The sequence below is a fragment of the Macaca mulatta genome, chromosome 1 (genome assembly GCF_049350105.2).
Source record: "Macaca mulatta isolate MMU2019108-1 chromosome 1, T2T-MMU8v2.0, whole genome shotgun sequence".
NCBI lineage: Eukaryota > Metazoa > Chordata > Mammalia > Primates > Cercopithecidae > Macaca > Macaca mulatta.
In genome coordinates this window covers 41121279-41137767 of record NC_133406.1, presented here as the reverse complement: position 1 = coordinate 41137767, position 16489 = coordinate 41121279, and the positions used below count along the sequence as shown (strand labels likewise).

The window sequence follows — 16489 nt, the reverse complement described above, 5'->3', positions numbered from 1 at the left end:
CCTTGTCTCTACTAAAAATACAAAATTAGCCGGGTGTGGTGGTGCATGCCTGTAATCCCAGCTACTCTGGAGGTTGAGGCAGGAGAATCTCTTGAACCCAGGAGGCGGAGGTTGCAGTGAGCCGAGATTGTGCCATTGCACTCCCGCCAGGGCAAAAGAGCGAAACTCCATCTCAAACAAAAAAGAAGAAAAGAAAGACCTTAAGTCAATCATCTAAGCTTTCACTCTAGGAAACTAGAAAAAGTAGAGCAAATTAAATCCAAAATAAGCAGGAAAAAATGAAATAATAAAAACCAGTGCTGAAATCAATAAAATTAAAAACAGAAAATCAATGGAGAAAATCATTAAACCAAAAGCTGATAGGTTTTCTTTCAAGATAAATAAAATCAATCAGCCTCAAGCCAGGTTAACTAAGAAAAAACAGAAGGACATGAATTACTAATATCAGAAATGAAAGAGGGGACATCACCACTACGGATCTCACAGACATTAAAAGGATAATCAAGGAGCATGATGAACAATCTATGCTCACCAATTTGACAACCTAGATGAAATGGACGAACTCCTTGAAAGACATGATCTTCCATATCTTATGCAAGATAAATAGGCAGTCTTAATAGGCCTATATCTATCAGACATCAAATCAACAATTAACAACCTTCCAAAACACACAGCACCAGGCACAGATAGGTTCACTGAATTCTACCAAAAATTTAAGGAAAACATTTAATTATCTACAATGTCTTCCAGAAGATAGAAGCAAGTGGAATACTTACTAACTTATTTTATGAGACCAAGATTACTGTTATACCAAAACCAGACAAAGACACTACAAGAAAAGAAAACTACAGACCAATATCTCTCATAAACATAGATGTAAAAATTCTCAATGAAAGTATTAGCAAATTGAATTCAAGAATATATAAACAGAATTACACATCACAACCAAGTGGGATTTGTCCCAGCTATGCAAAGCTGATTCAACATTTGAAAATCAATTAATGTAATCCATCACATCAACAGACTAAAGAAGAGAAATCCTATGATTTTTCCACATATCAATGAATGTGGAAAAGGCATTTGACAAAATCTAACACCCATTAATGATTTTAAAAAAATAAAAAACTCTGCAAACTAGGAATAGAGAGGAACTTTCTCACCTTGATTTTTAAAAAATCTACAACTAACATCATACTTAATGATAAAAAACATAAAGCTTCCCACTAAAATCAGGAACAAGGCAAGGATGTCCCCTCCTACTACTGCTTTTCAACGTTACACTGGAAATGCTAGCTAACACAATAAGACTGGGGAAAAAAGAGTATACTGGTTGGAAAGGAAGAAATAAAACTGTCTTTGTTTGCAGATGACATGATCATCTATGTAGAACATCCAAAAAGAATTGACCAAACAGCTCCTGGAACTACAATAAGCAATTACAGCAAGGTTACAGGATACAAAGTTAACATTTTTTTCTTGTCCTTAGCTTTATCACTGTCTCACTTCTGAAATATGATTTTTCCCATTTATCCTAAGACTAGTTCATACATTTGAAATTACTTTCTTTTACTGAAAAAGTAGGATGTGATAGCAGGATTATGGCATTAAAAAAAAAGAGTATGCCCTCTGGAGTTAGAGTGCAAGTGCTTTGGGTTCAAATCCCAGCTCTGCCAGTTACTAGCTATATAATCTTGAGCAACCAACTCTGACCCCAAGTTCCTTTATTTGTCAGATAAAAATTATAATACTACTAACCTAATAGGGATATGAGGCATGTAAAATTTTTGCCACAGAGTATGCATTTAGTAAATGTTAGTCTCTGTTCAACAAATTATATTTTCATTTAAATTCTTCATCATTTCCCAGCATCACCCTGATAACAAAGCCAGATCAAGACACCACAAGAAACAAACAAACAAATGAAAAACTATAGGGCAATATATCTGATGAGTATGGATGAAAACATTTTCAATAAAATACAAGCAAATCAAATTCAACAACACATCAAAGAAATTATACAAACTGTGCATGGTGGCTCACACCTGTACTTAACAGCACTTCGGGAGACCTATGAGGGAGGATCACTTGAGGCCAGGAGTTCAAGACAAGCCTTGGCAACATAGTGAGAACCTGTCTCTAGGAAACATAAAAATAAAAAAATTAGCCGTGCATGCTGGTGCAGGTCTATAGTCCCAGCTACTGGACAGGCTGAGGCAGGAAGATGGCTTGAGTCCAGGGAGTCATGGCTGCGGTGGGCCATGTTTGTGTCCCTGCACTCTGTATAACAGAATGAGAGCCTGCCTCAGGAAATATAAAGATAAAAATAAATACATAAATTTTAAACATAAAAAAATTGTTTAAAGATATCACAACATGACCAAGTGGGACTTATCCTTAGAATGCAAGGTTAATTTAACACATGCATATCAAACAAGGTGATATGCCAAATTAACAGAATGAAAGATTAAAACCACATACATCTCAGAAAAAGTGTAACAAATTTCAACCTCCTTTCCTAATAAAAATACAACAAAATAGATACTTTAAAAAACTTCTTCAACACAATAAAAGCCATTTATGAAAAGCCCCCAGCTAACATCAAAATCAATGGAGAAAAACTGAAAGCTTTTCCTCCAAGATCCCATACAAAGCAAGGATGCCTTCTATTCAATACCGTACTGGAAGTACTACCAAGAGTAATCAGTTAAGAAAAGAAAAAAAATGCATTCATACTGGAAAGGAAGAAGTAAAATTATCTCTGTAAATGACATGATCCTATATGAAGAAAACTGTAAAGAACACAAAACAAATTAAGTTGCAGGATACAAAAATCAACACACAAAACACAGTTGCATCTCCTTACACCAATAATAATCTATCTCAAAAGGAAATCAAGAAAAATTTATAAAAGAATTAAATAAAATTCTTTTATAAAAAAGAATAAAATACTTAGGAATAAATGTAACCAATGAGTTGAAAGATCTATACACTGAAAACTGTAAAACATTGATTTAAAAAAACTGAATAAGACACAAATAAATGGAAAGATGACTCTCATATTCACGGATTGGAAGAATTAATATTGCTAAAATGTCCATATGACCAAAAGTGCTAAACAGATTTAACAGAATCCCCTATCAAAATTCCAAGGACATTTTTCACAGAAATGAAAAAAAATTCTAAAATTCATATGGAACCACAAAAGACCCAATAAGCAAAGCAATCTTTTTTTTTTGAGACGATTTTGTGAACTTAGTTAAGAGTCTGCCTAAGTTCACTGATTTTGTTTTGTGGGGAAAGAATGTAAAGCAAACATTAGGTAGTTTGGCTAGAGCACAATTATTAGATTTTCTGATTTTCAAAAACTTTAAAAAGAAAGTTTGATGTGCTATTTTCACAATTTTCAGTAGCAAATAAATGTGGGTATAGAAAAACAATAAAATTGATATATTTGAGTACCCTGTAAAAACTCTTGGATGAGTGCCAGGGCTCACGCCTGTAATCCTAACATTTTAAGAGGCTGAGGCAGGCAGACTGCTTGAGCCCAAGAGTTCAAGACCAACCTGGGTAACATGGCAAAACCCTGTTCTCTATTAAAAAATTAAATAAAACAAAACCAATCTTGTTCTCCTTGATTTTATGCTTGTTCTTACTATGCATTAAGTGAACAGTAATTGTATCCTCAAAAAATGAAAAATTAACATCTTGAGCTTTTGAAATTGCTTTAAGATCTCTTCCTGTATTCCCATCAACATACTTCTTGAGACTGGCTTTCTCTATTATGGTGCTATTAAAACAAAGCATAAAAATAAGTTAGATATACATTACATCCTGCAAATGTTATCGTCAATTCAACATAAAGTAAAAAGCAAAAAGCAAGTTAGTCGGTTACAATTATAACAGTATAAATAAATATGCAAAATATTCATACAATGTATGTATATACAACTGTGTATTAAATATAGAGATTAACTACATCCTTGATAACTTTTTAATTTAATTACAATTGTAGGATATAATGAGAGTAATAGTGATTCTCTCTATTAATTACCTATATCCATACTTTCAATAAAAAACATATATAGTTTTGTAATTCTTTTCTTTTTCCAATGTTTGTTCTGTTCATATTTACATAATACAGACATAAACCAATGAAACAGAACAGACCCATGCATGTATGGTCAATTGATCTTCGACAAGCATGTCAAGACTACACAATGGGAAAGGATAGTCTCTTCAACAAATGGTAATGAAGAAAACAGGATATTCACATACAAAAAAATGAAATTGGACCTTTGTCTTACATTATACACAAAAATCACTCATGATGGACTAAAGACTTAAACATAAGACTTGAAACTAAAACTCTTAGATGAAAACATAGGAGGATAAGTTTCATAACTTTCGTCTTAGCAATGATTTCTTGAATATGACACCAAAAATACTGGCAACAAAAGCAAAAATAGAGAACTGTGCTGTTTATATTTATTGAGGTGCAATTTTAAAATTTTATAGCTGTTGATCTGTTTATATCTGTTTAACTAATTACCAAAACATAGGTTTATGTTCTATATGGTTTTGTTCTTCTTTCTATAATATCATTTTTATTAACTTTTACAAAAGTATTAGGGTATGATGTGTTAAAAGAAAAACATTGGCCGGGTGTGGTGGCTCACACCTGTAATCCCAGCACTTTGGGAGGCTGAGACAGGCGGATCACAAGGTCAGGAGATCGAGACCATCCTGGCTAACACGGTGAAACCCCGTCTCTACTAAAAATACAAAAAATTAGCTGGGCGTGGTGGCGGGTGCCTGTAGTCCCAGCTACTCGGGAGGCTGAGGCAGGAGAATGGCGTGAACCCGGGAGGCGGAGTTTGCAGCGAGCCGAGATTGTGCCACCGCACTCCAGCCTGGGCGTCTGAGCAAGACTCCGTCTCAAAAAAAGAAAAGAAAAGAAAAGAAAAACATTAGACAAATTAAATTTAACAGAGTTTAATTGAGCAAGGAACAACTAGCAAATCAGGCAGCTCCCCAAACTAGAATAGGTTCAGAGCATCTCCAGCGCTGCTGCATGATCAGAGAGGATTTGTGGACAAAAACAGAAAGTGGCATAAGGAAAATGGAAGTGAGATACAGAAACAGCTGGATTTGTTACAGGTTGGCATTTACCTGATTTGAACACGGTTTGAACTGTTGGCTGCCTCTGGCCAAAACTTGGTGATTGGTACAAGAGTAGGTTACAGTCTATTTACATTCCAGTTAGGTTACAGTTCTCTGTGTACGAAGAAACCTTTAGGCTGAACTTAAAATATGTAAGGAGGCAGCTTTAGGCTAAACTTAATTTAACAATTCCCCACCTTGAATTGAACAATGAGAACACTTGGACACATGAAGGGGAACATCACACACTGGGGCCTGTCGTGGGGTGGGAGGAGGGGGGAGGGATAGCATTAAGAGATACACCTAATGTAAATGACGAGTTAATGGGTGCAGCACACCAACATGGCACATGTATACATATGTAACAAACCTGCACATTGTGCATATGTACCCTAGAACCTAAAGTATTAAAAAAAAAAAAATCCCACCTTTTGGTCAACCTCTCAATTTTGACACTGACCAAAACTTTAGGCATTGATGTCACTCTGTTACCACCATAGATGTACTTATTTGGTCTCAGATCCCACTGGGAAAGAGCAGAACAGTTGATTTTTAAGGTGGGAACAAAGATTTCGGGTTACTTTTTTGTAAGAGTTAGAGAGCCATGGGGACCTCCTTGTGCTGGAATCTCCTGTTTTCATGAGAAAATAAAAAAGAAGAAGAAAAAAACCTGGTCTGCTTTGGGATCTATCTGCTTCCTTAAAATTTCAGTTTATGTCACATTTAGCACGACTGACTCCATTTTGGTTTGGTCCGGTCGGCTGGGGCCTAGTGTACAAGCTCAGCCCAAAACAATGGCCTCCCATCACTATATTGTGGTTTGGAAACGTCAATTGGTCCTTTCCCACAGATAGCTGGAAGCCTTCTTCAGAGCATCTGAACAGTCTCTGGAAGTAAAGATGGTGCCTTTACCCTACACTTTTCCTCAGCTTAAGTTTTAGGAGTCATTTTTAATTCTAAACATTTACTGCTGTTTCCCCTAGGATAAAGAGGAAAATCAACATGGAGGAATTCTGGGAGAAAGTCTGTGGTGTTAGCAAATTAAGGGTGGCCCTACAGAAAGCTCCCTGCTGTTAAGACTGTGCTGCCACCTTGTGGCCATCCTGTTTATGACCCCGAACTCGAAGATCCACCCTCTACTTTTTTGTCTCCTTTTGGTCTCAACTCCAGTGCTTTTCTTTTCTCATCTTTCCCATCTAACTCCTTAGTGAGCTCCACGAAATCGACTTAATCCTCTGATCTTTACTTGAAGCTTGCTTTCTAAATTCAGTTCCTTTTATCACGTAGTTTGTTACTGCTACATGAATTTGAGCATTATTGTTCAGTGTCAACCAAACTGCTACTAAAGTGATGAATTATATAATTACTTGGGTACAGTAGGTTCAAATAAAACTTTAACATTTTAGCAATAACTTATAAATATCTTACTTCTTGCCACCCGAAGAGAAAGTTGCCTTACAAGCAGCAACTAGCAACACACAAGCCATCTTGGATATACCCCAGATTGGGCTGCCAGGACATAGATTAATAATTTTTGGAGTGCCAAACTGAGTAAATGTCTCTTAAAAATTTAGATCATTGTAGGAGAGTTTGGTCTTTGTAAATCTTCTTCATTATAATCTCCTAATATCTTTATATAAATAATGTACATCATAACTCATCTGAATGAAGATGAAACATGGTAGATTAACAAAGGAAGACAGAAGAGAGAAGAAAGGAGTCTGTTGGGGAAGCTAGACATTTCTTCCAAGCATTTCCTTTCTGATACATGTCAATTTCGCTGTGAACAGGAACCATGGTAAAGGCCGTTTGTTTCCTCGTGATGAAATTCAGTCTTACGAGTCATTCTGTGCAACCTAAATGGAATGTTGCCAACTTAACCTTCCTTGAAGTCTTCCTACATCTAACAGACAACTACCTTTAAAGAATAATGGCTAATTGGGGTTGCCCATCCCTAAAATCACCCTAAAATGCAATAGGTAAAAGTGCTAGTGGACAAAGGCTCATTTTTCCTGTTTCTTTAGGTTTAACCTTACACAGGTGTATCATTTGCTGAGCATCTAATCCACCATGGAAGCTGCACAGTGCACCTGGGATGCTGGTGCAGATCTGGGGACTATATTTTTTGTCTTTTCCTCCCCTCACCGGAATCTGTCAGACAGCTAATACTTTCTTAACAGAACTGAGCAGGCCCTGAGAACTTGATTCTTTGGCTAGCAGGAGAAAAACCCTAACACGTTCTCTTCAACAGTCAGCTATTATCCTTTTACCCAACTTTTGATAATACTTTTAAAGTAATGTTTGCAATAGATTATCATTTATTAGGATGAAATAAAAGATGAGCTATGAGGATCGACTTTCAGTTTCATATTTACAAGTTCATTCAGTTAGAAGATGCAAGCAATGAGAACAAAGGTATGACCCATGGCAAACGGTGGGGAAGCGACAGGACGCAGCAGTGACCCTGTGCCAGAGCAAGCACCAAGGAAGATGGAACTGAAAATAACCAGCTGAGGAGTTCATGAATACACCTGTGGCCCTTAGGAGACAAAAACATCTCGTCTAGTAGGAGCACTCTGGATGAGAAAGGATGTGTGCTGTGGTGCAGACTGGAAGTCTGACTGTGGAAACAGGCGTGGCGAAGCTTCGAGAAGACAGGTGCCCTCTGGGTGCTCAGTATCCCTGAGTTATTTTTAGAGTATGTCTGCTTACAGCCAGTAGTTACTACTGGAATGTACACGATAGTGATCCCCACTCGCTCCTTCAGATGGCCTGGGGAAGAGGAATGACGGAATAATCCAGAGTGATTCACAAACAGTGAATCATGACTATCAATGTGCCTTGTGTCTAGGAGATGATGTGGGGGTCAAGGGAGACTAAGGAAAAGAATGGAGAAGGACAAGTGGCTCTTCCGTTAGCCACAGAGAAAGGGCTACAACTGATCCAGGAACAAATCTTGTCTTAAACTGGAGGGAACCACATACATACCAATAGCAAGAGTCTCCCAGGCAATTTCTAAGAGGAGGGAAACTGCTAACACATAGCCTAGGTTTAGACAGAATCAAAAACACCCCCTTCAGGAACTATGGGCCCCTTAGAGGAAGTCAACTCTCTGCTCCCTCTCACAGAGGGCAAGCCTCCCAAGGAGAAGCCCTGGCACCTGCGCAGGCAACAGAACCGCCAGGCCTGGCACCCCCTCTAGACCAGGAGAAAGGTGCTGAGGAGCAGGCCCTCAGAACTTGATTTTTCAGCCAGCAGGAGAAAAACCCCAACACATTCTCTTCAACAGTCAGCTATTATCCTTTTACCCAGACTGGAATATGCAGTCCTGTATATTTTCATCTTTGGAACAGGTGGCTTGATATGCAAATAAAGTAATAAGTGTCAGAGCTGTATCCTAGCAGTAGCTACTTTGCAAATGTTACCATGGCACCCATTCAACAGTGTTCTTAGAGGTAGCCACACCTCAGCAAGGTCTTTCTAACTTGGAACAGCAAAGTTCAAATGAACGAATAGACACAAACTGTGAAAGAGTCCTGAACCCATTACAAGGTGATTCTTTACAGCACAATTGCCCTCTGAGGCTACTTGAAACAAGGCATGGGACTTAAAGGAGAAAAAGAAGGAAATGGACCATCTCTTCTAACACCTGGAATGTGATCCAAGCCTGGAGACAAATTGAGGGTAATTATAACTGCTAACATTTGTTTTTAGCTGCTAACAGATTGTGCACAGATTGTGAAGGGCAAACTCCATTCTCCAATTACTCCAGTGCAAACTGTGCTTTAACAGTACTCACTAAATCCTAGTTGAGTGAAATGAGAGCAGATTGTCCTTGTGGTGTGGTTCATTTATGTTAAACTATGGAAAACTGGGACTGTCCCCCTACAGTCCCAGTCCAGGGGTCACTCACAGCCAGATGCAGAGAGCCCTACAGCACACTGGGCTCTACACATCTCTGTTCTTACTGCCAGCAAACCTGCTCTACAGGGTATAACATGTATTTCCCAAGCACAGACAAAGCAAAAGGAGAAGGGCTAGACATCAGCTGCTGGGGAAACAAGTCTTAAGCAACCTGGCTTGTGAGCCAATCAAGGTTGCTGAGGTAGGTCCTAAGCCAAAACAGGGTACATTTCCACCTGGTTAGGGGAGAATAAAATAACCGATACGGAAAGTTAACAAGATAATCTGTGATCGGTAACAAATTGATACAATAAACCATGAATTCTATGAGAGTTCAAAGAGGGCAACAGTTCTTTCCTGCTTCCTCTTCAAATGAGGGGGATCAAAGAAGAAGCCCAGAAAGACGATGAAAAAGTGGAAACCTCACCAATAGGAAACTAGAGTTTGTTGACACTGAAAAGCCATCAGCAAGAATGAGACTACAGAGCTCCCTCCACTATGTGTCAAAGCCACAGTTCTCTCCATGTCCTTAAAGACAGTAATGATGTATCATTTCTGGCTGAAACAGTCACAGAAGACAGGGGTGCAAAGGAAGGAGCACTTAGAAAAGCAATAGGGAGTTTCCATTTTGCTACCTTTATTTAAAAACACACAAAGGGTAATTTTGTTTCCCAAAAGGGTAATTATGGGACCATTATATATAGTTAACTCCACATACGCATCACCTTAAGAAATAGTAATAAAGACAGAAAAGTGCCTCTTGGTTCTGTTTCCATAACATTTAGCCAAATCAATCTGTAAATTGTCTGTGGGTGAGTTGAAATTGTAATTTGAGCAGTAACCTGGATGTCCGACGTACCACCTAGGGGTCGACCACATCAAGGGCACAATATTAAAAAGCATGAGAATTTGGGCTTGGTTGTGCCAAGTTCTGATGGAGAGATCCATCCAGCCTGATGAAGGCTAAGCGAGGAGGAGGTCCAGGGAGGAAACAATGCTCGGGAGCAAGCAAGAAATGGCATCAGGTTCCAAGAGATGGTCCACTGCCAAGGGTTAAATCCAGCTCTCTGGAAGGAAAGCTATGACAAGGTCTAAGAAGCCTCAGGGCAGGAATTCAGTTACATCAAGAAAGCATAGTACTAAGGAAAAAACAAAGCTCATGTCCAATCCTATGGATTAAGATGACACAGCAGAGGCTAGGGGAAATCTAGAATCTGGTGGGTATGTGGTGCCAGAGTTACTGCAGGATATTAGCCACTAAGATAACGGTGACATGAGTAAAGCCACACTCCACCTATAGCTGGATTGAGGCTTTTAACATATTTTCTGCCCAGGACAGGATTAGCATAGGAACTCTGCAGGTGTCAGGCTAGAGATCAAGCTGTATCAAATACAGCAATGACTGAGCCGATCTGGGCTGAGGAAGACAGAACGTGAACAGAGCACTTCCATATGAGAGGCCATAATTTATTTATTAGCACAAGGATTTATGATGATAAGTGAGATTTTGAAAAGTGAAAAATATATTCTGTTGCAATGGTCAGTTTATCTCATTTAAATTTTCTGCCTTATCAGTTTTGTTATCCGACAAAGTTAAATGTAAAACATGAAACCATAAATACTAGAAGAAAATACGGGGAATACTTAATTATGCTTTGATGAGGAAGGCATTTCTTAATACATTAAGAAAAAACCATAGGAGTAGGAGACTGGATCACATAAAAATGTAAATTTTGGTGCAATTAAAATAACATTGGCATAATTAAAAGGCTGTATAAACCAGGTAAAATATTTGCAACAAATGTGGCAGATTTAATATTCTTGATGCATAAAGATGTCTTGCAAACCAATAAGGAAAACCTCACCCAAAAAACAGGTAAAAAATCAAATATATTTCACAGAAGAATAAATGCCACAGACCAATAAGCATGTCAAAAAGTGTTCAACTTCACTAGAAATAGTAAGGGCACACATTATAGCAACAAAAAATACCAATGCTCACTTCTCAAATTAATGTGATAAGATTGGTACACCTTCCTAGGCAGTGATTTGACAATGTTTGACCTAATACTATGATTTCTAGTAATCTATACGAAAAAAAAATCTGATTCTTTATAATAAATATCATATATGTAATAATTTATTTACAGAAATATTCATCAGTGTTATAATAATTAAAAGAGGCAAGAAACTGAATGTTACAGTTACATAATAAAAAACTCATTAGCCATGAATATTGTGTTTTTTGTTTTTTGTTTTGAGACAGAGTCTCACTCTGTCGCTGAGGCTGGAGTGCAGTGGCACAATCTTGGCTCACTGCAAGCTCTGCCTCCCAGGTTCAAGCCATTCTCCTTCCTCAGCCTCCCAAGTAGCTGGGACGATAGGTGCCCACCACCATGCCCGGCTAATTTTTTGTATTTTTAGTAGAGACGGGGTTTCACCTTGTTAGCCAGGATGGTCTCAATCTCCTGACCTTGTGATTTGCCCACCTCAGACTCCCAAAGTGCTGGGATTACAGGCATGAGCCACCATGCCCAGCTGAATATTGTGTTTTTTAAAGAATTTTTAATAACATGGGAAAATGCTTATGGCACAATATTAAGTGAAAAAGCAGGGTATAAAACATGACTTTATTTATATTATACATAACTTACACATATAGCAAAAAGACTGGAAGGAACAGACCTGTGAATAAGCATGTCAAAAAAGTGATGGAAGGCTGGGCATGGTGGCTCATACCTGTAATCCCAGCACTTTGGGAGGTCAAAGTAGGAGGATCACTTGAGCCCAGGAGTTTGAGACCAGTGTGGGCAACATAGCGAGATCACATCCCTCCTAAAAACTAAAAAAATTACCTGGGCATGGTGGTGCATACCTGTGGTCCCAGCTACTCGGGAGACTGAGACAGGAGGATCACTTGGGCCCAGAAGGTTGGGGCTGCAGTGAGCCATGATCATCCCACTGCACTGCAATCTGAGCAAGAGAGCAAGACTGTCTCAAAAACAAACAAAATAGGTAGCTCCTAGGGCATTATAGGAACAATGATAACTGAATGAATATTTTTTAAAGGAAAAAAATCATTACTTAATGATCTCAGCTTTTTTAGTTTAACATCCCAGAAACTACTGATTTGAAATATTCCAAAGAACTATATTTGCTCTCTGTAACAGTAATTTTTCAAAAATCTTCTAACAAGACCAACTCACTGGAAAGAAAACTCTACATGTCAATGAATGAGTGTCCACAACCCAAAGAATACTCAAGTGGCACTTCCAGGAAGTCTCTACCATTAAGCAAAAGAGATCCCATGATCCTAGTCTCGGGGGGAGGGGGGAAAACCCTCCAAATTATTGCCAGTGATTTTAAGAAAGATGATGTTAAATGCTAGCACACTCAATAGTTCTGCACAATACATGAGTTCTGCACAATACTTAACATATTCTGAGAAGATCATGAATAAAATGCAAAACCCTTTTTTGTACTTTTATAATTAGGAATAATCTAGATAACCCTAGGATTTGTACTTTTACTACTAAGAGCTAATATTTACTGAGTCCTTACCATGTGACAAGCACATAGTGAAGCATTTTTGCCCAAGACCATCTTATGAGGTAAATACTATTAATATCTTCATTTTACAGACAAGTAATCTGTGGCTCCCAAATGTTAAATAACTTGCCAAAGACCACGAAGCTGATAATTGGCCAAGCCCAAATTTAAAACCAGACAGTCTGTTTCTAGAACGTGCATTGTTAACTCATTTGCTTTACTGACTTGGAATCTATGAAACAGGTAAAGTTGAAGAATGCCTTTCTCTTCTGTTTCTTCTCCATGCTCTAGGAGTCTCAATAAAAAATAATGAATCCTGAGCTTTTAAATCTATGCATATATCACTATCTTTATTATGCTACTTCCTTTAAAGAAAGTATGGTTTAATAACTTAATGCACTGTCTTCAGTTTTTCCTGCACTGGTTTCATATGTAATTTCTCTTCCTTGTTTAGGTTTGCGGCTAGAAGACAGTAAATCTAGCAATGGAGCCCACATATGAGGAATACCTAGCAAATCATGGAACAATAGTAAAGCCTTATTACTGGCTAAGCTTCTCTCTAGATTGCTCTAATTGTCCTTACCATATTCGAACAGGTGAAGAAGCGAGAGTTTCCCTCACAGAATTTTGTCAGATTTTTGGATTCCCTTATGGGACAACATATCCTCAAACAAAACACCTCACATTTTATGAATTAAAAACTTCTTCTGGTAGCCTGGTGCAAAAGGGCCATGCTAGCAGTTGCACTGGGAATTACATCCATCCAGAATCAATGCTCTTTGAAATGAATGGTTACCTTGACTCAGCCATATACAATAATGACAGCATCAGGCATATCATTCTGTATTGCAACAACTCCCCTTGTAATGAAGCTAACCACTGCTGCATCAGCAAAGTGTACAATTTCCTGATTACATATCCAGGCATCACTCTTAGTATTTATTTTTCTCAGCTCTATCACACCGAGACGGACTTTCCTGCCTCCGCATGGAACCGCGAAGCTCTCCGGAGCCTGGCCAGCTTATGGCCGCGGGTTGTTTTGAGTCCAATAAGCGGCGGGATTTGGCATTCTGTCCTCCACAGCTTTGTTAGTGGTGTCTCAGGATCACATGTTTTTCAGCCCATTTTAACAGGGAGAGCACTGACTGACAGGTACAATGCATATGAAATCAATGCCATAACAGGTGTAAAACCTTTATTCACTGATGTTCTTCTCCAGACAAAAAGGAATCCGAACACAAAAGCTCAGGTGGCTTTAGAGAGCTACCCCTTAAACAATGCCTTTCCCGGACAGTCTTTTCAAATGACCAGTGGAATACCTCCAGACCTCAGGGCTCCTGTTGTTTTTGTGCTATTGCCTCTCAGGGACTTACCACCAATGCATATGGGCCAAGACCCAAATAAACCCAGGAATATCATAAGGCACTTAAATATGCCTCAAATGTCATTCCAGGAAACCGAGGACCTTGAAAGGCTTCCCACTAGAAGGTCAGTGGAGACAGTGGAAATCACAGAACGGTTTGCAAGTAGCAAACAGGCAGATGAAAAGACGAAGAAGAAGAAAGGGAAGAAATAAAATCTACCTTCCCACAGCATGAAACCAATTCCCAGCGGACTTATTAGATAGACAACAAAAATCTGGAAACTTTCTCTCTTAGGGCTGAGCCAAGAAGGAGATAAACTGATGCACTAAAAGCAAACCTTGAATTATTTACCATATGAACTGTTACAAAGTCACACTCTTTTAAACATAATCCAAAATGTTTCCATAAGCAACTTGATCTCTCTCCTTTGAAAGTGGCAGTATCAAAATGGAACCATTAGCAGCTTGCTAATATTTTGGTGCAGAAAAGGAATCTCATTATTCTATTCTACTCACATCACCTTTTCACAACAAAAGCCCATGGACAAAATAGCTACCTAAATTGATTTCAGTAAAAAAATTTACTGTAAAACTGAAAAACAGCCTGAAGCTACTGACATTAAATGCTGTTTGCAAGAGCAAACCAGTGATTTTCTACTAGTTGTTAATCATGGACAGAAGATTTTAGGTAGTTCATTTTTTTCTAAAGTGATTTCTAAAATATTTCTAAAATAGTTTTGTGTGGGAAAAAGCACTTCTGTTGATTACGTATAGCTATAAAGATTAAAACCTAGGCACCTGCTCAGTTTGATCTTCCCCAGCTCAGACCTCTCCCTTCTGAGCAGATGATAGAGGCAAGATGATACATGAGAACCTCCAATGGCTCCTGTCATCACATACCATATAAAATCCAAGTTCCTCTTACTGGCTTTCAAGGATCCTCCTTTAACTTTCTGTTGCCTTGTATCATCAGCAAGATCATAAGTACCCACAGGTCAAGCGCTGTCTCTCCCTTCCCTTTAACTTTTCCCTTAGGATCTAGCACGTTATCCAGCAAAACATGGGTAGCAAGGCTGAAATGACATCTCAATAACTTCACCAATGACTATGAGTCAACATCCCTTCTCCACCCTGGCTGAAAGCCTACTTAACCATCCTGCAACAGATGTTTTTCTTTTTGTTAGCATCCATTCCCCCTTCTAATGCAGCTCCCAGTGCATAATGTGTGTTTTACTTCCCTCCTTTCTGACTCCATCCTCGTCACGAGTGAATATTTGTACCTTCTCTTAAAATCTTCAAAACACACTTCTAGGAAGTGCTCCTTCACTAATCCTCTAAGCACTTAAATGAAAGCACTTTGCTTATGCTTATTTCACATTTGCTGCCACTTGCCTCTTTGAAATATGTAAAGATACATTACAAGAAAAATGTTCATTTACTTGTAACTTGCTATTTTTTTCTATATATATGTATATAAAGCTCCTATTATCCTAAGCTAATAAAAGAGTTTGCCATGACATTAAAACATGTAATACTGGCCGGGCGCAGTGGCTCAAGCCTGTAATCCCAGCACTTTGGGAGGCCGAGATGGGCGAATCACAAGGTCAGGAGATCGAGACCATCCTGGCTAACATGGTGAAACCCCGTCTCTACTAAAAATACAAAAAACTAGCCGGGCGAGGTGGCGGGCGCCTGTAGTCCCAGCTACTCGGGAGGCTGAGGCAGGAGAATGGCGTAAACCCGGGAAGCGGAGCTTGCAGTGAGCTGAGATCCAGCCACTGCACTCCAGCCTGGGCGACAGAGCGAGACTCCGTCTCAAAAAAAAAAAAAAAAAAAAATGTAATACTCCATGAAGGAGGAGGAGAAAGAAAAACGTATTTTAGGAATAACAATTAGTATTGTGATTAAAATAAACATGAATAAAAAGTTTAAAACAAAGTTCTATTGTTAGCATACAAATTTTAATGGAATTACTGGAATACAGTTTTATTGTGCTTATATAGCGAGTATTATTTAAAGAAGTACTGCTGAGGTTTATTTTTATTTCATGAAATCCTATGTCCACAATTTGAGATATTGAGTTAAAAAGATCCCAAATGACAAATCCAGCATCTCTGATCATTATTAAAATAGATCCAATTTGTTGCCAGAAAATGGCAGACTACAACGTGAACCAGGCTACAGAGAATCCAGTTAGAAACACGGTCTGAAATAGATGATGAACTTATATTTCTAATGTGAACCTGGATATCAATGGTATACAACAAAAGGAGAAGTTGCCAGAACTATAGGAAAGAAAAGTGCCTTTGGCAGTTAAACTTTTGTAATGATTTGATAAGACTAGGGCTAGGAAGAAGATTACTGACAGGTCATAAGCTCAGGCCAATACAGCCAACCTTAGACAAAAGACTGTTAGAAGAACATAAAGATATACTGCCCAAGGCAAGTAATCTGTTTCCTCATCTGCAAAACAAGAAAGGTGGGCTAGTTCATCTTTAAGGTTCCTTTCAGCTC

At 38.5% G+C, this 16489-nt stretch overlaps 2 protein-coding genes across 3 annotated transcripts in view; one reads left to right on the top strand and one right to left on the bottom strand.

Annotated features, from left to right (window-relative positions):
* RGL1 (ral guanine nucleotide dissociation stimulator like 1) overlaps nucleotides 1-16489 on the bottom strand; it is a 291199-nt gene that overhangs the window by 264838 nt on the left and 9872 nt on the right.
* Nucleotides 11998-15113, top strand: APOBEC4 (apolipoprotein B mRNA editing enzyme catalytic polypeptide like 4). Its single transcript, XM_001114088.5, has one exon. It carries the CDS (start codon nucleotides 13097-13099, stop codon nucleotides 14186-14188), a length of 1092 nt encoding a protein of 363 aa, XP_001114088.3. The 5' UTR covers nucleotides 11998-13096; the 3' UTR covers nucleotides 14189-15113.

Bases quoted from the DNA above. Each gene is read 5' to 3' on its own strand.
- APOBEC4 (XM_001114088.5), top strand. From the start codon at position 13,097: ATGGAGCCCACATATGAGGAATACCTAGCAAATCATGGAACAATAGTA.